General features: G+C 38.9%; 1 protein-coding gene across 1 annotated transcript; it reads left to right on the plus strand.

Moving 5' to 3' along the window:
- Nucleotides 1-25,195, plus strand: ube2h (ubiquitin-conjugating enzyme E2H (UBC8 homolog, yeast)). The gene is made up of 7 exons (XM_026943453.3): nt 1-251; nt 8,173-8,249; nt 13,759-13,833; nt 13,970-14,009; nt 17,365-17,417; nt 19,005-19,133; nt 21,832-25,195. The coding sequence occupies exons 1-7, from the start codon at nt 199-201 to the stop codon at nt 21,954-21,956; spliced, it is 552 nt and encodes a 183-aa protein (XP_026799254.1). The 5' UTR covers nt 1-198; the 3' UTR covers nt 21,957-25,195.
- The last annotated feature ends 1,159 nt before the right edge of the window (nt 25,196-26,354 follow it).

Genomic DNA, 26,354 nt, shown 5'->3' on the forward strand with positions numbered 1-26,354 from the left:
GGTGTTACAGGATAGTACACAACAAAGCAGAGCGAGAGGAAGGGCCAGCCGAGGGAAGCGCTGCGGGAACAAGGTGGAAGTTCATTAGCAGTCGACCGTTTTTTAATGTAAATGTACAATAATATAAAGTTTAGATAGAGGCCAAGCGTTCGACAATCCGATTGAGAAGACACTGGCATTCCGCGCAGAGCTGTAAACATGTCGTCTCCAAGTCCGGGTAAAAGGAGAATGGATACCGACGTGGTGAAACTGTATCCTTCAAAATATTGACAAAAAAACGCATATAACTACATGTTTTACCTTTTCTAAGTATTAACAGCGATATAAAAAAGAAAGTCCACTTAAGTTTGTACAGTAAGAACCTCTTAAAGTAACGCCTGTTACACGAAAAACAAACAAACCGATGACCAGGTTTTAAAAAACAACCTTTTATTGGAGCGAGTATTGTCAACAGCTAGCAGGATTACAGCTAGCCGCGGCGCTAGCCTGCTCGCGCACCGTTTATTTTTAGCCTATAGTGTGGAGCATGACGGTAAAATGTATGATGACAGCAACAGCACAACTGTTTGTACTCCATAAAGCTTTCGGACAGGTTTTTTTCTTCCGACAGGTTTTAGGGGTTTTTGTTTATGGCATGCCGAGTGTGCTGTTTAGCCAGCCTGCTAGCTAGTTACGTACTTCCCGTAGCGCAGTCAGTGCTGAGCGAAGCGTCGCCACACGCAGCCCGAGTGCGCAGGTGGTGCTGGCCTGTGTGCTGTCTTTATCTGCCTCACTGAGAAATAAAGCCTTAGCCGCGTCGCGCTAGCGACAGAGAGTTGCGCTAACGTGCTAACTGAGCAGCCGAGCTGGTGCTAAAAGTGAGGCCTGTGGGTTTATTTAGTGAAAACTGTTTGAGTGGAGTTCGGTTTGTTCTCTGAATAAATGCTCATAGGGGAGAAAATACGGATTTAACTTGATAAACACCGTCTGCAGACAGGGCTGGTGTTTAAAGCAGTGTGGGGTTTGTTTTGGGGAAAAGCGGCGACTGCAGCAGAATGAGTTCATCGCCACTTCCATGTTTCTGCTCCTGCGCCGGGAAACTTCAGCTCCGGCCGCCTTCAGTGCTCCGGGTGTGGAGGTGAGCGCCGGGGGCCGCGTCTTCACCCCGCCGGGGCCGCGTCTTCACCCCGCGTCTCTGCCTGTACTGTGCTAAAATGGAACTGTTGCAGCAGTTGTTTTTCTTTAATTGCGCCGCTAGCGGACGTTAATATGCGAAACGCTTATTTATATAAAAATAATTTTTCCTCCAGCATCTGTTGCAGTGGTGTTTGGACAGTTTCCCACCCTGTCAGACTGGAAACACCAGCAAGCAGCTGTGCGTTAATGATGATGGTGCTGGTGGTGTTGATGATGGTGTTGATGTTATTGTTGGTGCTGGTGTTGATGATGGTGTTGATGTTATTGTTGTTATTGTTGGTGCTGGTGTTGATGATGGTGTTGATGTTATTGTTGTTATTGTTGGTGCTGGTGTTGATGATGGTGATGGTGCTGGTGCTCAGTGGAGGCACGCAGACGCGGTGTGTTTTCTCGTGCACGGCGCAGGGAAGCGCGCGCGCTGATTGGACAGTCTGTTACTATCCGGAAGCTGAAGGAGGAGGGACTCAGCGCTGAGGGAATGAGTGTCTGTTAAACAGCATTCTTCACCTTTCACTACTTCGGAGTCATAATAAAAGCATGTTTATAACTATAGCATTCCGTCGTTACTCGGCACTCAGACACATTACTAGCCCTGTGTGAAATTCTTTGTGAACTGGTGTCTTCAGATTTTCCCACCCGGTGTTTTCATGTTTCTCAGACGGGTCTCCACTGACCCCTTGTGATCTCATTTCATCGGTTTATGGGTTGCCAGATCAGCCAGAAGTAACCCAGAGTCTCTTCAAAACCTAATCCAAAAATACTAGCCATACCAAATGAAAACTCAGACAGTGTTCATGTTAGCAGCTGGCTGGCATTTCCTAATCCACTGGGTGATCAGTCGATAAAAAGGAATTAAAAACTGAAATAAAATGAAATAAAAATTGCATTGTGCACACAAGTTTAGAGAAAAAAAATCAGTCCCTCATGAACAGCTCTAATAAACTTGACCCCAGTACACAAAGCTGTCAGCTCCAATATATTGTCAGCTATAATATGTATAACTAGTGTTCCTGTACTGTAGTAGCCAGTATGTTTTGTGTTTCTGGAACAGATCCAGCAGACTGCCCCATCCAAAACTAATAAACTGTTTTAATCGTTATTGTGCACTTGGTTGTAAATAGGCTCTTGAGTGGCACAACAAGAAAAGTGTTTGCCATATTGTTGTGAGATCTCAAGTTCAAATCCCGACGCAGCTGTTAATCAGAGCGACACTAGCCAAATGCAGGCATCTCTGTTGTATGCGGAATAAGGCCAATAGCGCTTTCCTCCGTGTGCGTTACACTGTCCTGTGATGCAGCAGTATGAAAAGGTGGATAGGTCTCAGGAAACACCTGCTGCACCTGCTAAATAAATAAATAAATAATTGGTAGTTTGTGTATGAAGGGGAGAGCTGGCTAGTGGGTGGGAATAAATAAAAATAAATTGTAAAAAGTTCAAAAATAGCAAACAATCCATGTAAAAAGTTTAAAAGTAGATTGACTCTTCCAGGAAAACTGTAAATCTGGCAACACTCGTGACCAAGTGGACGTTTGATGTCAGAGACTCAGTGCTGTTCACGCTGCAAATGCAGAATGGCCACATGTGACCCAGTCCTCCTGTGTAAGCAGTGTGAGTGACCGGATCAGGAGACACATTCAGAGGTGTATCTGTGATCTGATCACCTGTGATGGATCTTAAGACCAAGTCTGAATGAGGCTTCACTCTTTCGCCTTCGCTGCCTGACGTTTAGAGGTTATGGCATTAATCGTGTTGTGGGCAGCACAGATCTTGGGTCAGAATCACTACAATCCACGCCAAAGCTTTCTGGCTTTTTAAAGCAGTTCAATAATCAGTGTCTTTTATAAAGTTCTTTCATGGGTGTTTAAGGGTGATTTCATGCCTGTAGGTCTGGTTGCTGAGTCTGAATCAGAACGAAATTTATACATTGGGTTTGTTTGGTTTGGTTTTCTTTTCTCACTGCACATGAGCGCAGGCTGAAAACAAATGCAGAAAACGCTTTCATTCATTGGTCAGAAACATGACGATGGAAAAAAGTAAACAGATGTTTGTAAAGTGCACGTAGAAATAATTAAAAATCACTTGAGTGTAGAGAATATGCCATGCTTGATATATTACTAGATAATTATATAAATGACTATTTTGGAGAAAAAAAGCATCAAGTTCACCATTTTTTTTTTCTGTCAGTCCAAATCTCTAGAACACGTCATATTTCTGCATCACTTAGCTCTGTCCTTTGGCTCAGTTTGCCCCTCGCGGCTCATTTAGCAGCTCACATCTACATAAAAATGACGTCCACAGGGGGTGTGGAGATGACACGGTGTCACTGTGACGTGCATACCAGATGAAAATGTTTGTTTTGCGACAGTCAATAGGGAGTAGGGTTTTCCTCTCTCTGTGTTCATTTGATTAGGAAAAGAACAGTAAAAACCCTGGTGACTGCTACATCAGCAGCCTAGTTGTCTCCCGGTGAGCTGCAAATAAAAAACTAATAGCCCAGACAAGTGATCTGCTTGCCCAGGCCACTGATGTGTACACTCCCGCCTTTCTCTTTTAGGTTCCCTCTGAGCATATTAGACTGAGATATTTGACTGAAACAAACCAAGAAATTACCGTTTGTGTTGTCTCCCTGTTCACAATAAAAATAAAACATGAAGTGATCCCACAGTGCAGTGCAATGTGACGCTGATTCCCAAGCGGTGCTGTGCTCTATATGTTCGTAGATGTAGAGTTAAAAACCGTGATTCTCCCTGCTTGTACTATCGTGTTTAGTTTAGTAAAATGCTTGAATTAAGCAGCGCCAACAACTGTTAGTATTGTGTATGTTTGTGTGAACGTACGCTGGTTTTATTTCTGTGTAGCCTAGATTTGTGTATATAATAGAGAGGGGTTTTGTCTCCCAGAACACTGACAGCATGTTGTGCTCGTTTCCAGTGCTGTGCATCAGCCAGGCTTCAGAAGAAAGCTGATTGGTGTGTCTGGTCATGTACATGGGAAAATTTAAGACAAGACGCAATCAGATGACTTCTGCAGGTTGTAGAGTTACTGCCCCAGATGCAGGTGTGTTTTCTCCATAGGCTGCAGATGTGTTTTCTCCAAACGCCTTTTTTTTTTTTTTTTTTTTGGTTATAATCTTATACATAATAGTTTCGAACGGGTACCGGTGAAAAATGCTTTTCTGAAAATATCAGTTTAGCCTTATTCACACTGAAGTGAAGTTCATCAGTAATAAAATGTATCCTCTATGATAACACCTTCACATCCAGACCGCTATAAATAAACAGCAGGAGTGTGTATCGGGTGTTTCTTTTCCTGTATTTCATTTTTGCATCACATACTGAAATAGGATGACTTTATTATCATAGATTTTGTCTATGACTTTTACAGAAACTACAGTCAAGTGGCATATGCAAATACAACGTGAGGCTTTATACTAGCTGTAATGGCGAATGTAATGGCGAATGTAGTCCCCCTGCAGGATCGCACACTGCACTTGTTTTTTTCTATACTCCCATTAGCAACAACATAGGTGAAATTAGGGTTGCATCGAAACTTCTGTACTGATTCGATTCTAAAACATGAATAAAAGGCTTCAATTTCACAACTTTCAATGCTGTCCGTTCTTTGGCGAATCACGTTACACGTGCTGCTAATCAAAAGTGCTCAGAGGTCACACACTTAGTATAACATGATAAAAGCGTGGCTGAGGTGAATCGGTTTACTTTCACACCCGCGACTTCTCAAGGAGTGAAGGTGTGGGCATATTTTGCCTACCTTGCAGATCACCAGAGTAATTCAGAAGAACACCTCGAATTTGGCAAAACATTGTGCTGATAAGCATCCCGACTTTACCAAGAGCTTAAGAGTCGAAATGATGAAAATGTTTAACAGGATAGCCTCTATATGTTAGCCTAGTGATGATGATGGAAAAAAGGAAACAAACATTTGCCAGGTGCGCAGAGAAATCATAAAAATTCAGTTCTCCAGAACACACTGCGTTTCTGCAGCACTTCAGCGTTCAGTCCGTTGCCTCCGTTTGCTCTTCGTGGCTCAGTTTAGCAGCTTACATCTACAGAAAAATCTCCACAGCAACCCAAAACACTCGCCCTGTTTGATTCAGTTCCTGTATTTGGGTCCATTCAGGATCAAACCTCTTTCTCACTGCAATCAAACCACACTAGAGTTCGACTGGATGCATGCTGATACTAACTCGCTCAGATGGTCTCGATCTGGTTATTTTGTTCCTCACCTGCCTAAAAACCGATGAGGAAAATGGTGCCGGCTGTCTCCTCCAGTTTAGTACCTTTGAGGACGACGACGATTTTTAATTTTATTTTTAATTGCAGTAAACAATAATGAATGTTCAGGCGTGATTACTGATAAAGCACCATTTTTGTCATAGTGGAATAAAGTTGGTATCGAAGTCAGAATTCTGGTATCATGACGACTTCAGGTGAAATAAACCACAGCATCTTGATTAAAAAAATTCTAAAGCAGCCATCATTCAGTTATTGCTAGAACTGTGGATTTAAATACGTTTTAAATTGAAATGCTTCAGTGCTTGATCAGCATGGTACTGCTTATTACAGCCGAGTGAAAATGCTTCAGAAATGGTTTCAGTTCAGGTTGACTTGGTTTATAACTGATCACTCAAGGGTTGCTTCTCATTTCATAAATTGTGCCTCTGTTTCCTTTCCTTTACTCCTTAGTTCCTTTAGCCTAAACAAGATTCTGCTCATCACCTGATTTTCTTTAATCAAATCATGTTAATTCACTTTCATCTACGGGATTTTTTATGTCCCCATTGTTTAATTAAGATTATTCATTTGTATTTGAATACAAAAAAATGCTGCTGCATAGGAAACACCTGTGTAATCTGGATCTAGAAGCCTCCTGCTTCGTCCTTCCTTTGAATCATCTGAGCACATTTTAAGAATTCATATATCCATAAAGATGGCGGACTTTAATCAATTTCCGGGTCACAGGCTGAGGAAGATAGAACTGAGGACTCAAGGATTCAATCAATTCGAGTTTTCTGAACCTTTCTTTTCCCCCGACACTTTTAAACACACGGTTACACCTGTGCTGTTTTTCTTACACTGAAGCATGGGACGACTCTTTGCTGTTTTCCTCGGAGACTTGTCTTATTGGTGTTCCTGGGTATTGATTTATTTATTTTTTATGAAGTTTAGTACCAAAACATCTTTGTCATTTAAACTATTTTTTAAGTAATAGAATTTTCTCTCAAAATTACATGTGCCAAAATAGGACACTGCCGCTAGTGTACACACTCACCTGTATGAAAGCAGTCACCTGTGGGAGGGTTGGTGCACAATACCCTGCTCGTAAATATGCACACGCAGAATTGTAAATCAGGTCTTACTGTGGAAAAAGATGGGGGCAGTACTAAATTTGTGAAACAAGTACTAAATTTGTGCGTAAGAGCCGCAGGTATACACACGAAACTGGTATTTATCACACAGCTGTACACAATGACCCACACATTCTAAACTGATGTGCTGGCGCACGGCCACGCTCGGTTGCATAAACACACCCTCAAAATAGGAGAGTGCTTCTTTCAATTTCCCTTTGAAAATCACAGTAGCGTGTTCGCGCTGCTGCTTGTTTCAGATGACGTGGAACATGAAGTAAAGATACGGTTGCATGAAGTAGAGCAAAACAAAAATGGTTTATTTGGTACTTTTACTAGTAGTTTATAAGTGATAATAAATAAATATGAATTTTTGTGTGTGTGTGTGTGTATATATATATATATATATATATATATATATATATATATATATAGATAGATAGATAGATAGATATAGATATATGTAGATAGATATATAGATATATATAGATATGCTTATAATATTTTTTGAGTAAGTGAGTACGCATTCTATTTCCTAGAAGCTCTGCGATGGCATGAAAATTCTTGGGTTATTTTTGCTCTTTTGTGCTGCTGGTTTTGGAAATGTAATGTATTACAGTGTGAGTGATATGAATGAAGGTAAGACGTGTCATTATTTAACTCATCGTTGTTTGGGAAATGCCAGTACCGTCTCTAATTTCTCTTTGAAATGTGCTTGTAGCTATAAGCCCTAGATAAGCCCTGGTTCTTACATACTCGTGGTCAGGACGCACTTACATACGCACATCCTCACGCACAAGCACAACTTGATAAATCCCATTCAGTGCACAGAAACGTGTGTGTGCATGGTTTACGAAGAATACTACGCATACGCACGGTTGATAAATGAGGCCCCTGCTCTGAAACGAGGCTAAAACAAAAATTCTTTCTTAAATGGAATGGCAGATCATTTTACAGATGCATGTTCAATTCAGTTTTATTTGTATAGCGCTTTTAAAAATGGACATTGTCATAAAGCAGCTTTACAGAAATATATAAATTCAGGATATAAATTTTAAATTTATATAATGAATTTATCCCTAATGAGAATAATATATCTTCTGAAATATCCTGCAGTGTGTGCACCTCACCTGCGAGCGCTCGTGTAGTTTACGCAATCCTACCTATTTGCCGGTCTACAGCAGTGGTGGCGGTGTGGCCTGGCTGAGTCTTGGCTATGCTTATAAACATTATTCTCTTTTAAAATTTAATTACTGGTTATATAAGGTGTCTTGCCTACCAGTGTTTCACCTGACAGTACCTACAGAAAATAACCCTGATGACTTAAAGAAGCCGAGGGAACTCTTTATACCACTGCGAGTTATCACTCGGTGTAGGAGCACTTCAAAAATAATGGTCTAGATCTCAGAAATTTTTAAAATGTTAGCTCGTTGTGTAACACAAATACTTGGTGTATTAATGTTTGAGCTAGGACTCAGATATTTTGGAATTGTCTACAGATATTTTAATTTCATTTAAACATGCTATGATGATTATTGTATTGTTATATAGACTTATTTCTTGACAGCTATGACTTTGCTTACTTTAGCAGAATTGTATCTGTACTGACCTTAACCTGTTTTATTCAGCATTGAGAGTAAACATGAAGTCACAATTTTGAGCGGACTTAATGAATTTGTAGTGAAGTTTTATGGACCACAAGGAAGTAAGTTTGTTTTTCTTCTTACAAATAATAGAAATAGTTTTTGTATGTAATTTGTTGAACAACAGTGATAAGTTTAAACATTTGTACCTTCAGGCCAATGTAAGTTTCAGTGTTCTGTTGCGTCTGTGTCTGGGGTACTTGTATGTTTTTCTATAAGTGCAGTTTTTTGTCCTGGATAATAGGAGTGTAACGATACACAAAGGTCAAAATTGATACGATGTGTCTCGATACTATACATTTTTCATATAGCAAAAATAAGCATTACCTCAACTGTCAATGTTTTTTTTTTTTTTTTGTTTGTTTATTTTAAAGTGATTAAATCCTTATAAAAGTACAATAATTGAAACTTAATAATGACAGTGTGTGATCCGTTCAGACTCTTAGCAGTGTGTAGAATGTAACAAAATTAAACATTAGCTCTCTGGTCAAGTCAGTCAGGCTTGGAGCACACCAGTTTATCCCGGATACTCAGCACCGCTGCTCCACAGCGCTGTGTGCTCAGCCCCCTCCTGTACTCCCTTTTTACCTGTGACCAGCACCCTCATCAAGTACACCGATGAAACCACACCGATAGGGCTGAGTTCTGACAACAAATCAGCGTACAGGGAGGAGGTGCAGCATCTGGGGCAGTGGTAGCTCAGAGAACAGCCTGGCTCTCAACACCAACAAGACCAAGGAGCTCATAATCGATTAAACGCGAGGCAGTGACGCACCTGCAGTCTACAGTCTACTCATCTACAGTCCATGTCAGAGGACCCATCTAGGTGCAGCAGTGGACCTTCTTCCTGAGGTCAATCAAGAAAGTAAACCTCAACACGACATGCTCACCACCACGTATTACTGAGAACATACTGACCTTCTGCATCTCGACATGGTACACTGCAGCGGAGAGCAAAGCCCTGCAGCGAGTCATCAGAGGGGCTCATCCTAGCACCCACTGCCTCTGCAGCTCAACCACCATCTCCATAGATCCTACTCACCGCCTCACTACCTCTTCACCCTCATGCCCTCTGGAGGCGCTACAGATGCATCAACACCCACACCATCGATCTGAGGAACAGCTTCTACCCATCACACCCTCTTAGGACAACCTGCCCACACGCTCACCTGTCAATTCAGTGCTTCGTGAAATCCGCTCTGTTACATACACACTTAATGGCTCATTGATGCTCAGTCACTTGCTGAACTTACTTGGGCACTGCTTCATGCTGCTGATATTTTCTTTGCACTTGTCATTTGCTGCTAATATTTTGCACATATTTTCATGTACATCTCAATGTGTATTTTGAGCAGTAACTGATTTTGCCAGATATAGCACTTGTAGTTCAGTTCTTTCTGAGATATTGAGATGAGTCTGTCTGGCAGGTTCTCCCATCACTGTGGAGGACTTCTGAAGCTCTTTTACGGTGGCCAGTGGGTTCTTGGTCACCTCCCTGACCAGTGCTCTTCTAGCTCGGTTACTGACTTTGACCAGGTGGCCAGTTCTAGGAAGAATCCTGGTGGTTCCAAACTTCTTCCCTTTCATAAGGATGGTGCTCCTGGGAACATTTCAAACTTTCTAAATGTTTTTCTACCCTTTCCCAGATCTATGTTTTGATTCAGTTTGATAGTGGAGGTCTGCAGAGAGTTCCTTGCGCTTCATAATTTGTTTTTTGGCCACAATTCAGCACTTTGAATTGTGGGACCTTATATACACACAGTTGTGTGTCTTTCTAAATCATGTCCAATCACTTGAATTTGCCACAGTTTTAGAGACTTCTCAAGATAATCAAACCAAACAGGATGCACCCGAGTGCCTTTAATCAAGGAGAGCCTTTAGCTAAGGACTCTTGATTCGATTGATTCGCTGCGTCTGCGTATCGAACAAACATTGAGCAGACTGCATAATGATTTAGGCATTTCTCATAAAATACTGTTGTTATTCCATAAGGTGTAATAAACATGTAACCTTGATCAAGCCCAGACTCCTGCCTTTGAAAAAGGACTTCCTCTTTGTCATGAATCAGGAGATGCAACAGGGGTTTAAAATCACATTAATCCTAATCACGCTGTTTTACAGGCTAATATGCTAGCACACTAGTTTCTGCCTGCTAATTCAGTCTGGCTTAAAGACATCAGTGTGGCGATTAACGAGTTTATAGCAATGAGACTACTCAGTACAGTGGAGAAATCAGGGTTCACAAACACAGTATGGCTACAGAGAACTGCCTGACAGACACGCTTCCTCGACCAGCACACCAGACGGTGTTCAGTTTTCATGGCAGATGTTCAGTTTTCATGGAAACGGGGCTAGTTTTGGGCTAGTTTTGAAAAAAGGCTTTGACTTTTCCGATGCCCAGTGCATTTTTTTCACCCCGTGTGCTTGGGGTGAAATGTTTCAGACTTGGCAACCCTGCACATCAGTGAAAGCCTGACCGGAGAGATAATGTTTAAGTAGCAATGTTTAATTTTGTAACAATCCAATACACAGCTTTTGTATTATATGTTACATAGAGTCTTTTATTAATTATTATTTATTTGTTAATTGTCAATCTGTTTCTTTATTCATATCACAGCCAAATTGAAAATAAGGTGCACTGTTTTGTGTTTTCTATAAAACACTGAACTTTGTGGGAGGGCATGGCAGACACAAAACACAGCTTGTCAACGATCAGTCTTACATTATTTCATATAGGCTTGTCTTACAACATACAACTTGTCTTATAAACATACTGTTATACCATAATTTTTGTCAATTGTAAAAAAAATTGGCCTTTGTTCAATGGGGAAAATGCTGCTTTTGTGAAAGAGTGTGGGTACGTAAGTATTAGGGCACGTTTTGTTGTTTAATATACTTTTAGTGCATATATCCATTTCATATTTACTAGGGATGTGCACTATGACTAATTTCAACTAACGGTCAAAGAATATTGTGTATGTGTGATCCATCTGAAATACTTCATCTGTGAATCTAACAAATCCCATACTGAATCCAGCGGAATTACTGTATGCCAGTTTGACATGATATAGCCTACACAAAACCTTTCCATTTTCTTCTGAGTCAGAATACTTCCACACCTTGCTCGTACTGCGAGTGCACTTTCTCTCAGCCTGCCGTGGGTGACACGGAGAAAACGCATGCAAGGACTGAGGTGAAGTGAAATGATTGTTTTCCGCTCCAAATATCGACTTTTCAAAATAATTTTGAAAAGTTCTAGATATCACTACTGCAAAAAAAGTCCTCAGGCAAATTGCACCTGATGTCATTATAAAAGATTTTGCCCTTATAAAAAAAAAAAAGTAGAAATCACGATGAAGGTGAAGGAGCTTCCTGAAGTTCTCAGAGACAACATTATTAAACAACACTTATGGAATGGAAAAAGCTACAGGGCGATAGCAAAGAGTTTAACATCTGTCAGTACAATTGGTTCAATAATATGCAGGTGGAAAGTTGGAACCACAACTATTCGTCCCCTGCACCACTGAAGATTTTACAGCACTCTCTCAGACTAATGATAATGAAGGTAAGAGAGAAGCCAGCAGTCACTCGAAAAGAGTTGCAGGACGACCTGAAAGCAGCAGGAACAATTACACAAAGAACAATAAACAATGAACCACCCTGCAATCATCTCCAGTCCTACACCTCACGCACATCTCCTTTGCTAAAAAAAGAAGCTGAGATGTGCATCTAAAATTTGCACACAAGCATTTAGATAAATCTGAACTCTTTGGGACAGTACACTCTGGTCAGATGAAACTCTGTGGCAATAATTCAGCTTGTCATGTTTGGAGGTAAAAAGGTTGTGTGTATGATCCCAAGAACACCATCATACCCGCAGTGAAGCACGGTGATGGGAGCATCATGATATGGGGCTGCTTCTCTGCAAACAGTACTGAGGCATATCACATCACTGAAGGAAATGTGAATGGAGCGACATATAGGGACAAATTAGAGGAGAATTTAATCTCATCAACCAGGAATCTGGGGAGAAGATGGATGTTTCAACCAGACAACAAGCCCAAACATACAGCCACAAGAACTCAAGACTGGTTTCTAAAAGAGAAGGTGAAGTTGTTTGCATGGTCCAGACAATCTCCCGACTTTATTTATGGAGAATTCATCAGAGGCCCTTGAAATCTTGGGGATTTGAAGATGATTTGCTGAGAGGAATGGGCCAAAATTCAACCACAATGCTGCAAAAAGTTAATTAAGCTGTCAAAAACAGCTTTGCGTCAAAGTATTAACGTTAATTTGTGGTGACCTAATAAACTTTTCTTTATTAATTTTGTTTTTTTAAAATATATCTTTGTTTATACTTATGAATACAAACTTTGTTTCAAAGTCAAAAGACCTTGTGTGTAGATTTGAAGTGGATGTATGCACTGGAGGTATATTAATTAATAAAAAACAAGTGTGTTTAAATACTTATTTCCCCTCACTGTATTACTTCTGCTGTATCAAAATTATTGGCACCCAGAAATGTTCCAGATGTCTGGTTTTTGGAACTCATTAAAAGAGATTTAAAACTACCCATAGTCCTTGATGTTAATGCTGTTTCTACCACCAGTCTAGCTGTGCCATAGCCAATCACACAGCTGCAAGCTGAGCTGTGGCATACAGGTGGAGCTTAAAAAGTGCACACCATCGACTGGTCAAACATCCTGATAAAATTATTAGAAAAGAAAAATGTTTTATCAGCTCCGTCCCATTTTTCTGTCTTATTACTTTATGCTGCTGCTTCTCTCTCTTCTAACTATTCTGATGCTGCATGTGGGGTACCTTATAAGTGGTAAATTACAAGTTGTAATAATGTCATTTCCCACCTCAGCACGCTCAACATGCGAAGTGGAAAAAACAACATGGATGCCTCCACGAAAGCGTGTGTTTTCTTTGCTCTGTCAGAGCGGAAAGTCTCATAAAAAGCTACTTTAACTGCACGTTTACAGTTACAGGCCTGAGTGGCTACTGGTTCTGTTCTGCTGTAGTGACCTGCAGACATTCATGCAGCATTTTAAACTGAACTTGCAGCACAGCAGCATCAGCGGACAGTAGCTTAGTGAGTAGCTTAGCAACAAACTAGCCAGCTAACATTAATGATAACTCTAATGTTAATGATTACCTTCTCAAAACAGTGATTCGTATTGTCAGTGATATAGATTTAACCAAGTGCTGCTTCTGTATGTTAACTATCTAAAGTTAGTAGATCTAAAGCCAATACTGTTCTAAACTAATGTAAAAGTAGAGAAGGTGAAGTTTACACTGCTCAGTGTGAGCGGCCATGTTGATTTGACATCACTCCATAAACAGGAAAGGAACTGGTAGCTGAGAAGACTACTCCAACTTGATGAGCTGAAATTTCAAGTTAAGGAGGTGTTTTCTGTGGTTTTACTGTTTGTAGGTGGGGAATTACAAGTTACAACTTCACCTCGAATGCAGCATAACTGTGCTAACTATTGTTCGAGTATTATTATTATTACTATTATTATTATTATTATTATCACCATAATCGCTTTTTCTCCCACGCTGCAGCACCATATGAGGGAGGTGTATGGAAGGTGCGAGTAGATCTTCCAGACAAATACCCCTTCAAATCACCGTCTATAGGTACTGTGTTTCTCATATTGTGTTATTATAAATCACTTTAAACCATGATAACTGAACAGAGATTGAACAGAAATTTTAAGAGATCTCCAGGGAACAATTGTAAGGTGTGCCCTTTTGCTTTGTGTTCTTTCTGCAGGATTCATGAATAAAATCTTTCATCCAAACATCGATGAAGCGTAAGTGGACATTAGCTTGTAAAATGTGCTTGTGAAGTGTGTTGAAAACATGATAATATTGCTGAGAAGCCTGAGTGACTATTGGGACAACAAATAATTCATGTGAATAGATGAGATATGGATCTCATGGGCTGAAGAAAGGCCGTGTGGTTTAACATGGGAGCGAGGTGGATATGGTGGGATGCTCACACAGCTCTGTGCCATGTGTTTACCCCATTCATTCGTTCATTCATTCAACTTCATTAAATTCCTTATCCTGCTCAGGGACCATATATGGAACCATATTCAAAATTATCTCAGGCGAGTAAATGCAGAAATATCTGCAGGGGCAGGTGGATTGGTCAGACGTGGTCAGTGCGGCAGTGAGCAGGATTGGTTGGAATTCCTTTGGGAGCACACGGGAGTGGGATGTGTTTAAACAAGTCTTGCACACAGAGATGTTTTAGTCTAATGTAAAGTGTGTCTGTTAGCTGGCCATTTCTTTACAATCTAAGTTAGTTGTCACTTGATATGTCTGGCTGTACTAATATTAGCCAAGTAATGCTGATCATACCATTTTTTTGCATAAATCATCATAACGTTTTACTGTTGCATAAATGCTTGCATTACATTTTTTCTTTATTCAAAATAGAGAGCAAATTAAGCTGTCTTTTCATTTTCACACAAGTTAATCAGACTTTCTGGCATTCTCAGCAGACTGCTAAGGGGTGGGATGTCTTTTTTTTTTTTTTTTTTTTGGAAATGACAGTGGCCAATAGTCATCAGAATTCATTTCTTTCTAGGCAGGAGTATATGTGTTATATAACATCCTCAAGTCTACTCAAGTAACAGTCAAGAATTAGCCATCTTTTAGCTTTCTTTTTCCCTGCTTACATAGCCTGCACGAAAAAAAAGTGTGTGTGTGTGTATGTGTGTGTGTGTGTGTGTGTGTATGTGTGTGTGTATGTGTGTGTGTGTGCGCGTGTGTGTGTGTGTGTGTGTGTGTGTGTATATATATATATATGAAATGGTACTGAGAAATTATATTTACTTTTGTCCAAATCTAACTCAGTATAAAGGGTTAGGGTTTGGTGCGTCTCGATGCCCATCTAACTTGGCATTAGCAAAGAAAACAGGCTTACTTAATTAAATATAGCCAGTTAATGTTAGCGTATTTTTTTCAAATCTTACCTCAGCATGCTTTTTCAAATTAGATGGACTTCCAACATTCTAGGGAGGTAAAAGAGACTCCCTTATTTTATGAGTGTTTACTTACTCCAGCATATTGAAACATTTTTACTGAGGTAGGACCAGGAGCACTCATCCTCATCTTCCACACTGCAGCCTACACTGATGCGTTTGATCAGATTCTAACTGAGACCTTTTCATCTGATGTACAGTGTATAGTATTTGGCCAAGAGAAAAGAATTCTTCTTGAATTGTAGTGAGTAAATTGAAGGTTTAAATAAAAGAGTAAAAAAGTATGTTTTTTTTTTTTTTTAATTTCAATAATACTCTTAGTATAAATATGCCAAAATAATACAAAATAATACACCATGCTTGCAAGCTGAAAGTAAATGAGAAAGAAAGAATTATTCACAAAATGAATAAGTGAAACAAAGAGAATGAATGAATGATGCAAGGAGAAAGAAAGGATTAGCAAGAGTAAGAAAGAATGGAAAAAAGAAAAGAAAAAGCCAAACAGATAGAAAGAATAAGCAAGAGTAAGAAAGTACAAGTGAAATAAAGAACGAATAAGCTTTCCTCGTCCTGGTTTCCTCCTCTACTCACTTATTTTTATAGCTGATATGTTTTACACCTGCTTCTTCAGACTCAGATAAATAAATGCATTTCCTGTGCCCAACAATAGATGGTGCAGTTTATGCTTGTGGGCTGCTGTTTCTGAGACCGAGGAAAAAACAGCTGTCTGACAAATCTGATGTGTCCTTTTGTGATTTTCTGACTTGCGCGGTTTGCCTGAAAAATGAGAATGCACAGGTTGAAATGCGCAGATAGGAAGCGTTCTGATAAAATGTTCTCTGCAGTTTTCAGAGTTTCAAGTTGTGATCAGATGTATTCAGCAGTGAGGGCTTTACTTAAAATTCCTACTAGGATTCAGTGGTATCAAAATTTTACTGCTACAACAAATAATTAAAAAAAGGATGAAATTTAATCAGAATTTAGTTATCAGTTAGTTGTGTGGCGCTGTGTTATGAGGCACACTGTGGCACTATGTCACTTCATTTAGGCTGAATCTGATGGAAAATGGCAGAGCATGTTACGCCAGAGAAATGACCAAAGTCCTCTCAAGTTTGTGAAGCTCTCTACTTCACACTACAGTATGATCATGATGAATGTTTTCTCTCTTCCCAACACAACTCATATCATGAAGTATGTGTATTATGTAGTGTTGTGCTTAGCTTTTCTTAACATGCACACTATATATTGTTAATAAATGTTGTCAATCACGTCTCCATCCTGCTTTTGGTTCACATCGAAGTCGATCACAAAAAGAGTTGATTCCCTGATTCCAGGCATTGAAAACTAAGAGTCAACTTCAAAGCTTTTCACCGTGCCCGCACGGCAACCAAAATGAGCTTAGCATCGGAGTGTTTCACTGCAGATATTTTTTTTTGCCTTTATTTTGAATTTGTCTTGTTGGAATTGAACAAAATGCAGGTAAGTGCTGAACCAGTCAAAAAATGTACAGAACACCGTCACCCTCCATAGATTTGTGTGTCTTATTTGGTTGACGTGAGCACTGAATAATATTCTTATTCTGTAACAGATTATCTGATAAATGTCAGTAATGTTGTATTGCCTAGTTATAACCTAGTTAAGAGCCAAGGTAGTAGTGTTAGCTGATTGAAACAATAATTGATAGATTATTCTGATAATCTATTAGTTGCAGCCCTACAAAATTTTAAAATTATGCTAGTAACAGTATCTGTTACCTTTCACAGAACGTGACTTTTTCTCTCAACCTCGTCTTACCGAATGTTTTTTTTTTATTTATTTTTTTATTTGAATTGAAAAGTGTCTTAGAATGTGAGAAGTGTGTGTATTAGTCTAAATATTCAGTCATATCCAGTAACTGCTTTATCCTGGTCAGGGTGCTTACAGTTATAGTAGGCATATGGCTACTGAAGAAATATTCACATTACAAGACAGACATCACTGCATATTTGGTCACTTGTTTGTTAGACTTGACATAGACATACAGACGTTACACTGCCAGTATTACAAATAATGTCATTAATTTTGTGCTGTTCTTTTGTGTGTTATGATACTTTGGAGCAACACTGTTCTTTTATCCAGCTACTGTAATGAAAATGTTTTATGTGTAATACAGTAGAAATATCTGTCTTCATTGCAGATCTGGGACTGTGTGCTTAGATGTAATAAATCAGACATGGACTGCTCTTTATGGTATGTATAAATTTACAGGTGTGTGTGTGTGTGTGTGTGAGAGAGAGAGAGAGAGAGAGATGGGATTGTTGTGGTGATTGTGCATTAAGACAAGGCAGAGCTGGTGATGGTTCCACTCTGGAAATGGGGAAAGTATGTTGGTGCCTTGAAATGCAGAAGGGGAATAATTTGGGGGGTTTCTCCCTTCAGTCTCCTCTTCAGGAGGTGAAATGCTGCTCAGTTGGGTTAATGTCTGCTGATGGACTTGGCCAGTCTAAAACCTTCCACTTTTCCCCTGATGAAGTGCTTTGTTGTGTTGCAGTGTGTTTTGGGTCGTTGTCTTGCTGCATGATGAAGTTCCTCCCAATTAGATTGGATGCATTTTTCTGTAAATTGGCAGACTGTAGACTTCTGAATTCATTCTGCTGCTACCATCATGAGTTCAATCATCAGTAAAGATTAGTGAGTCTGTTCCAGAAGCAGCCATGCAAGCCCAAGCCATGACACTACCTCCACCATGCTTGACCAGTGAGCATATATGCTTTGTATCATGAGCAGATCGTTTCTTTCTCCACACTTTGGCCTTTCCTTCACTTTGGTAGAGCTTCATCTTGGTTCCAGAGTTTTTGTAGCTCATTTCTGTATTTCTTTGTGAATTCCAATCTGGCCTTCTGATTCTTACTGCTGATGAGAGGTTTGCATCTTGTGGTATGGATTCTATATTTCTGCTCTCGAAGTCTTCTTTGAACGATGGATTGTGATACCTTCACCCCTGCCCTGTGAAGGTTGTTGATGTCACTGGCTGTTGTTTTTGGGTTTTTCTTCATATCTCTTACAATGTTTTTGTCATCAACTGTGTTGTTTTCTTTGGCTGACCTGTTCCATGTCTGGTTGTTAGTACACCAGTGGTTTCTTTCTTTTTCAGGACATTACAAATTGTTGTACTGGCTGTGCCTAATGCTTGTGCAATGACTCTCTTTTCTCTGCGTCAAAATGGCTTGCTTTTCTCCCATAGAAAGCTCTCTGGTCTTCATGGTGGTTTATCCTTTTTAACAACAAATGCGGTCTTCACAGGCAAAACCTAGGGCTCAAACCAAAAGTAGACATTCAGAGCTATTAATTCTTTAAACAATCAATCTACCAAGGCATATATTCAACATATTCATCTTTTGATCTCAAGCCCAGATGTCTTCAGTATATAGCAAATATGAAAGAAGAATTGTCCTTGCTGTTCCAATACTTTAGGAGGGGACTGTATACCCAGAAGGACTCTCCTAGACTCCTTGGACTCCACTAAAACATCATATATGCATACATGTGAAGATGTTCCACTTATTTGCATGCAATTGGTTCATAGTGTGTGGTCTGCTGTGCCACAGTGATCCATTCATCTGGCTATCAACACTGGTGTTATGGGGGTTTTAGGTTTTTACTCGTTCAGGAAAATGCCATTACATGCTGTCAGACATTTTAAATACATAGCCATAGACATGAGGTAATTTGAAGAAGTGTTAAATTCATATATTAAACTCAGCCCCGACTCAGTGACAATTTTCATTACCATCTATTTATTTTGTATGTTTTTTTTGTTTTTTTTAACCCCTACAGACCTCACCAATATATTTGAGTCATTTTTGCCACAGCTCCTTGCATACCCCAACCCCATCGACCCCCTGAATGGAGACGCTGCAGCCATGTACTTACACCGGCCAGAGGAGTACAAGCAGAAAATCAAAGGTGAGTGATAGCTACTACTGACTGATGTGAAAGACAGCTTAGCAATATTCAATTATCCCACTATTTCACACTATTAGCCTAGCCATTCCCCCATCCATTTTTTTTTATATGGAGAGCTCTGATCTTCTAGTTTCACCAGCTGTTATGAACTAGCAGCAGTGATGGACATTTTTGACTAGTTCTGTGAATGGAATCTCATTCAGATTATCAGTGCAAATCAGCAGTACGAACATTTAATCGCTGAATGCATTTTAAATTCTGCATCATTTAATTAATTATGCATCATTAAAATTTCAGATTCATCTGTGGAATGCAGCTAAAATTATAGCAGCTGGAAGGTAGAGGTGTGGCATAGTTACAGAAATGGGCGTTTTAATTAATTTTTTTATTTTCGTTCATTTTCGGTAGCTTTATATCATCAGGGTCATGGTGGTTTAAATTAATATTTTTTTATATATATTTGGGTTCATCCAACAAAGTTCATTAGAAAGTATTGCATTATAAAGTAATAATTAGGATTGCAGACATTATTCTATAGGAGCGGTCAGTAGTGGGTCTGTGGGAGTGGGTGGGTCAGAATTCCTTTGCGAGTGGGATTAATAAAACAGTTCCTGAAACACCTGGTAATTTTGGGAACAAATTGGCTGTGTTTTTATTCATTTAGCAGCAGATTTAGGACTTGATAGGTCCCTACAAATTATCTTCTTTCACTTCTGCTCACAGATTTTTCCCTGAACAGTTGAGTGGTGATATTCTTAAGGGATGCATTTGACCACGTGATGGAAAGTGATGATCAAGGTGTTTGGTTGAGCAGAACTTTCCCCATATTGCTATCATTTATGATAAACTGTTGTCTACCACCCTCAGGCAGGCAGGCAGGTTGAATGCACAAAAACAATTCGTTAGTTTGTGTGTGAAGATAATTTGAAATTGAGGTAAACGGTCGGAGCCCCTGCAGTTTTCAGTCATGAAGCAGAGTTCAGTATGGAGGGGACAGTCGCAGACAGCAGAGGTAACCTAGCTGCAAGCCATTTGTGCACATTTTCTCCTCTGCCTGGTCACACTGATCTCACAGAACACAACACTGAGACCTGTTCCAGGCATCGTTGTGCACAGCCAGCCATATCAGTTTCCTGAATACACAGTGACTGGAACAGCCCCACTGTGCTTATGCCCATTTTCCGATACAACCTGCTAGGAGGTCCTTTCCCTCTCTTTTGGGATTATGTCGTTTTGCAGTGACTTCTTTCTACACCGCCTGAATGATGGCAGCATGCAGATCGCTTTGTATCACTACAGCCTTTAAAAATCACGGTGGTTGAAAGACCGAGGGTGCAGATGGCCATGACAAGTTTCCTTTTTTGTCCCTAGCCTTTCAGGTGGTACATGTTTTAGTGCATGTGTTCACTGGGAGGAGGGATTTTTAATTTTTACTACTCCACCTACAATTAAAAAAATAATCATCTAGATGTCTCATCCATAGTTTCAGGGCATCACTGTTTTTTAGGCTGTTTTTATTTGTGCAGCTAAGAATGCATCAAACAGCACTTCATTTAACAGCCATACACAGGCTACAAATAAATATTCCAGATCAGTTCTTTATTAAGCTACACTGTTAACAACGGAAGTAAATAAATCAGTCCAATAAATGTGCAAAATAATAAATCTGTGTATGACGTTACACATTGTAAGAACATATCAACTCTTAAACTCAGCGAGTTCTGAGTGATTGGAGATCTCTCGCTGCTGCTCGAGGTGGTCCCACATGGACAGCCTGAAGATCATTGGGATTGCTGGGGATGGTGCCACTTGGGGACTATGGAGATGGCTTTGGACTGCGGTTCATATGGGCAGTTGTACTGTGATGGTTTGGGACTGCGGTTGCTGCGAGCAGCTTCATACTCAGGACTCCATTCAGTGGATAGATTTTAACCACCTGGACTTCTTGCGAAAACTGATGAATTTACTGGTTACACAATTGCACTATTTGTCCATGTAGTACACAGTTATAGAAGGGAATGATTTATAATCACACTATCGGGTGTCACCCAGATGAGGATGAGTTCCCTTTTGAGTCTGGTTCCTCTCAAGGTTTCTTCCTCATATCGTCTCAGGGAGTTTTTTCTTGCCACCGTCGCCTCTGGCTTGCTCATTAGGGATAAATTCACATAGTTACAATTTATTTTGATTTAATTTATTTTGAATGTATTCTGTAATTTCTGTAAAGCTGCTTTGTGACACTGTCCATTTTTGAAAGTGCTATACAAATAAAATTGAATTGAAATGATTTTATTTTATTTAGCTTCAAAGGACAACAAAAATAACTGCTGGAGGAATTCCTTTGGGAGTGGGCAGGAGTTGGATTAAAAAAAACACACCTCTACACTTCATACAAAGTGATAGTGATAATGATCTGTTAAAGCAAAAAGAATTTAAAAAAGCATTTTCCTAGCATAATGTTCTGCAGGTGTCTGTAGAATTGTTTTCATCTAGTCTGAAATATTTTCAGACTAACACAGTACATTTAGCCTGCATCTCTTTACCATCTGCCTGCACTACTTGTAAAATCCCCACAGCAGCCACTGCTGAATATATTAGTTAACTAGTCTGTGCAACCCTTGGTGTGGGGGAGTGTGTGCTCAGACAGCACAGAATCCACTTAACGGTTGTTTTAATGTCTTTCTCTCCCTTCATACAGAATACATTCAGAAATATGCAACAGAGGAGGCTCTGAAGGAGCAGGAGGAGGGTGCAGGTGACTCTTCATCAGAAAGCTCCATGTCGGATTTCTCGGAAGATGAGGCACAGGATATGGAGTTGTAGTGAACATGCACCTCTTCTTTATTCCAGAGACTATAATTTCCTAAACATGAGACGCAGACTATAAAACTCATATTTAAACAAGACAATTTTTATATTATTATTATTATTATTATTATTATTATTATTATTATTAAAATCTGAATTTTTATGGCTATACCATTGATAAGGATTACCCTCTTTATGTGACATCCCCACCCCTAAACCACACACATTTTCGCCACCCTAACAACGGCTTTATAGTCCTTCCCCTGCAGTTCTATAGGTACATTATGCTCACTTTGCAAGGTCTACATGGGCTCTAGAAAGGAGTTCAGTTATTGGTGATGGAAGACATTACAGATGGAACAATATTTGCAGGAACAGTAGGAAAGAAGTACCACAGCCTACATGATTCACTATAAACTATTAATTGTTTAGCAGCACAATCTCTGACACTGAGCACAACTATTAGATAGAATGTTGCCATTGTGCTGGCTGTGCAGTTTCACAGATTGGACATACTAAATGTGAATTTTTAACACACATATTCCATTCATTTAAACAGTCTGCAATGAGAGACTGGACTAGAAATAATGTTTCTGATGGTGGGAGGGGGTGCATTTATCCATCTGAGACTACTTCAGATATTCACCAAAAAGTAATCTAAATTACAATCCACAGTCCAATCTACAGAAGCAGTGTCTTCAGTAGGTCAGTTTGGTTGGACGTGTTTGGTTGGCATATTGTCATCTTTCTTTTAAATGTTTCTCAACTTGGCCTTTGTTTTTGTTCACTCCTGATTTCAGTCATTAAAAAGAATTGGGATTAAAGAGACAATTGCACCTTGAATATCTAGTAACAGTTTTTTATTCACATATATTTTATTTCTCCATTTTGATTCAGTTTATGTTACCTGAAACAACAACAACAAAAAACATGCTTTTCCCCCTCACCTGTTGGGCCATACTGTGCATGCCTTCCAGTGGGCGGTTAGAGAGGTCAGACTGCTGTGTCCAGGAGGAAGTTAAAGGAAGCTAGATTAGAACTTGAATATGCAGCCCTAATAATTTTATTGCCAAAAGTAAAATAAAGTGGTCTTTTCTTCTTTATTATTTGCTTGTTTCTTGTTTTGAAGGGTGTGCACCCCAATATATGGACTGGCTTCTGATAAAAAGCTTGTCCTTTCATATTGTTAAGTTCATTTAATGAATAGACCTAAAGAAAAGCTGTATAGCTGTACAGTATTCAGCTAATGTGTGTATAATGTTCTTTATAACAGATTTCAGTAAGTCCTATTTGACTACACAAAAAAGAAAAAAAGAAAAAAAAAAGGTGCATAGATGCTAGGTTGCAAGGTGTTTTTTTTTTTTTTTTTTTTTTTTTTTGAATCAGACTCTGCAAGGGATCAACTATGTTTTAGCCCCCTGAAGAGTAAAGAGTAATGATTGAAATGATCAAGAGAAACAGCGCTTAAATAAACACAATATTCTAGAAAAATGTAGAGTATTGATGATAACCCCCTTTTTCCCTTGTCCTAATTAGAGGAGATCCTCATGAGATCTCTTCCTTTCTCTCTCCCTGTCCCTCATTTGCTCATACGTTTGTATACTCTATGCCATGATGCAAAACTGCTGTGGTGGAAGTTACTGGTGTAGAAAAAACCAGAACGGAAAGGAAAACAGACAAAAAGCATAATCAAAGTGAAAAAACATGCCTATTATAAAATCATTATAAAATGTTTTTTACTTGCAGAAGTAGTAACTTGGAAAAAAAAGAAAAGAAACAGATTTAGAATCTGTAAAGTTCATGTCCAAAGCTTTATTCAGTGTTCTAGTGAAGCCCTGAGACTAGAGATAAACTGATCATCAAAAGTTTTTAGAACTGGTTTGTGGACTTTTGTTTTTCCTGAAAATCATAAATGAGATCTTTCTAGGCAAAATTACTGTAATATTAGCTCATTGGTGTAATAAATCAGTTTGATATTTTTTTGTTTTATCTATTTTTAAACAAGGATTTTCTCTCCTTAATGCAGTATTGCATTACATAAAGATGCTGACGTGATACTAGGACATGTTTATGGCAGAGCTAGAATCTATTTTTTCTTTTAATATTGGCTTGGGTTAGAAGTGATGTTTTGGTTTCACAGTTTGCAAACATGCATGGTTGGTTTTTAGGATTGCTTTTGTGGCAACTTTGTGTGCGTGTGTGTGTGTGTGTGTGTGTGTGTGTGTGTGTGTGTGTATACACAGTACAACTTAAACGCCTCCATTCTTTAGGCACAGACACAATTAAAAGATGACAGGTTTTTTTGTTTGCTTTTTTCCCTTTTAAGTGTGAAGAAGCCAATACCCTGACATGTTTGTGTGCTTCCAATGTTAGTCTAATTATAAATTACTCCGACTTTTCAGTGATATTATTATTGTTGTATATTTTTGTCTAGTTGATAAACACTCATTTGTGAAGGGGTACAGGGATCCACAAACATCTACCATTCATTTATAAAAGGCATGTGCATGCACACCTTTTTTTGACATAAAGAACGTCTGACTGCGACAGGGTTTTGTTACGATATTAAATGCTGTTTCAGCAGTCTGGTAAAGTTTGAGACACAACTGATTTGGATTTGAAGTGGTTGTACCTCATAATAAAATGTACTTTTGGGTTTTTCCATTGTCATGGCCTCATGAATAATTTCAATATTTTTTCCAAGGAATACGTAAACTTAGATCTACATTTAAGTACTTTTTCATCATTGTCGAGGTTGCTGCTAACAGTAGCACATGCAGGTCTACCATGGTAGCTAAGTCAGGAAATAAATCTTTCCAGTCATGTGCATATAAATGTAGTTTTTCTTTTACCTTTTATCTTCTTATACCTGTGATAAATTGGTGAATGTCTGTGTCTGAATGTCTGACATAGTGCCCAATATTTCAATTAACAATATATTTAAACACAAGATCTGTGTGATTTATTTCTTTAAAATCCTGTGCACCTGACATGCTTTCAGTTGAGCCCATTTTCAACTTAAAGTCTCTACGTCAATGTCAAATATTCTTTACTGCCTGTTTTTAATGAATGCAATCAATGTATTAAAGTAATTCACAGCTTTTCATTTAATTTCTAACTGTTTTTATTTTTTTCTTAGCATTGTCAAGTGGGCATGCCTGTCATAGAGTGTTCCCTATCTATAGAACGATAATGTCCTAAAAGGCTGTGTACAATAAACTGTAATAACCTTTTGTAATAAAATATTAAATACATATTGCAGCTATTTTCTTTTCTGAATCAATGGAAATGAGAGTGATCAAGAGAACTACATAGTGCAGGCTGTTTATTTGCAGTTATACCCTTACAGTGTTTCTCATTTTAAACTGTATTTTTTCATTTCTCTTGTCCAGACATATAATAGACTCAGCACTGAGACGTCAAAGGAGCCGTGTTAGTCAAACACTCAGTGCATGAGTTTTTTGTAGTAGTGATGCACTACATAGCAAACAGGCTTACAGCAGCAATTTGCAAATGTGAAATAAGTGCCTATGAGAGACTTGCTGCTACAACCTGCCTTTGCTGCAATAAGAAGAATACTGACAGCTAGTATCTATAAATGCCAAATCTGGTAATGCCGATGATTTTACACCACGATCAGTTTCCTTTACAATGTGCTTTTAATGACTAGGATGCCATGTTTTATCTGGTATTCAACGTATAGCTGCAGTTTACAATCCCAGAAGGATTTCAGTGATGGTTTAAAATGGGTTTTTTTGAGATAAAGTCTTACCCATGATGCATTTCACAGTGCACATTTTACAAATGAAACATCAATTTAATATCAAAACATTAATCCAGAACAACAAATCTTAAACTTAACTTAAAATCAGCTGTATTTTGGGCAGGTTTTGTGGAATGATTGGCTACACCAACACCGAGCTCAGCTAGACTCTAACACTAGAGTGATTATATGAGCATAAAGCTTTGACACAACTGTTAATAATCTGTAAAGTGCCACCACCTCAGATGTACCCACGTAAAACAAGTAGAACGCCACACTAACAAGTCCAGTTCTTAGACATTTGACCTTGCTGTGTCCTTCACCCTGTTTGGGTCAATTCCAAAATCTGATCAGTTCATCTGCTGGTTACAATGATCATTCCAAATAAATCCTACAAATATCAAAAATAATTAATTGAAAGGTTTCTGATCATCAAAATAATTACTATATAGAGCAGTGAACAGTAAAATATTAAATAAAACTGTACTCAAATCATAACGCAGTTACTGCTTAAATCTGCATAACTTATAACATAACTCTTAGGCTGGTACATTCTTGGAGAACTTGCTACATTTTCTCTGTTTCTGCAGGTAAAATCTCATATCAGCTCCAGCTCTCTCATAATGAAGTTTTATTAATAGGCTATTAAT

Source organism: Pangasianodon hypophthalmus, chromosome 18 (assembly GCF_027358585.1).
Source record: "Pangasianodon hypophthalmus isolate fPanHyp1 chromosome 18, fPanHyp1.pri, whole genome shotgun sequence".
Taxonomy (NCBI): Eukaryota; Metazoa; Chordata; class Actinopteri; order Siluriformes; family Pangasiidae; genus Pangasianodon; species Pangasianodon hypophthalmus.

What these genes read in the sequence shown, in the direction of transcription:
- ube2h (XM_026943453.3), top strand. Translation starts at nt 199, where the DNA reads ATGTCGTCTCCAAGTCCGGGTAAAAGGAGAATGGATACCGACGTGGTG. An exon ending in GATACCGACGTGGTGAAACT is followed by an intron (nt 252 to 8,172) that starts GTATCCTTCAAA and finishes TGTTTTATTCAG; the next exon opens with CATTGAGAGTAAACATGAAG. An exon ending in GTACAAGCAGAAAATCAAAG is followed by an intron (nt 19,134 to 21,831) that starts GTGAGTGATAGC and finishes CCCTTCATACAG; the next exon opens with AATACATTCAGAAATATGCA.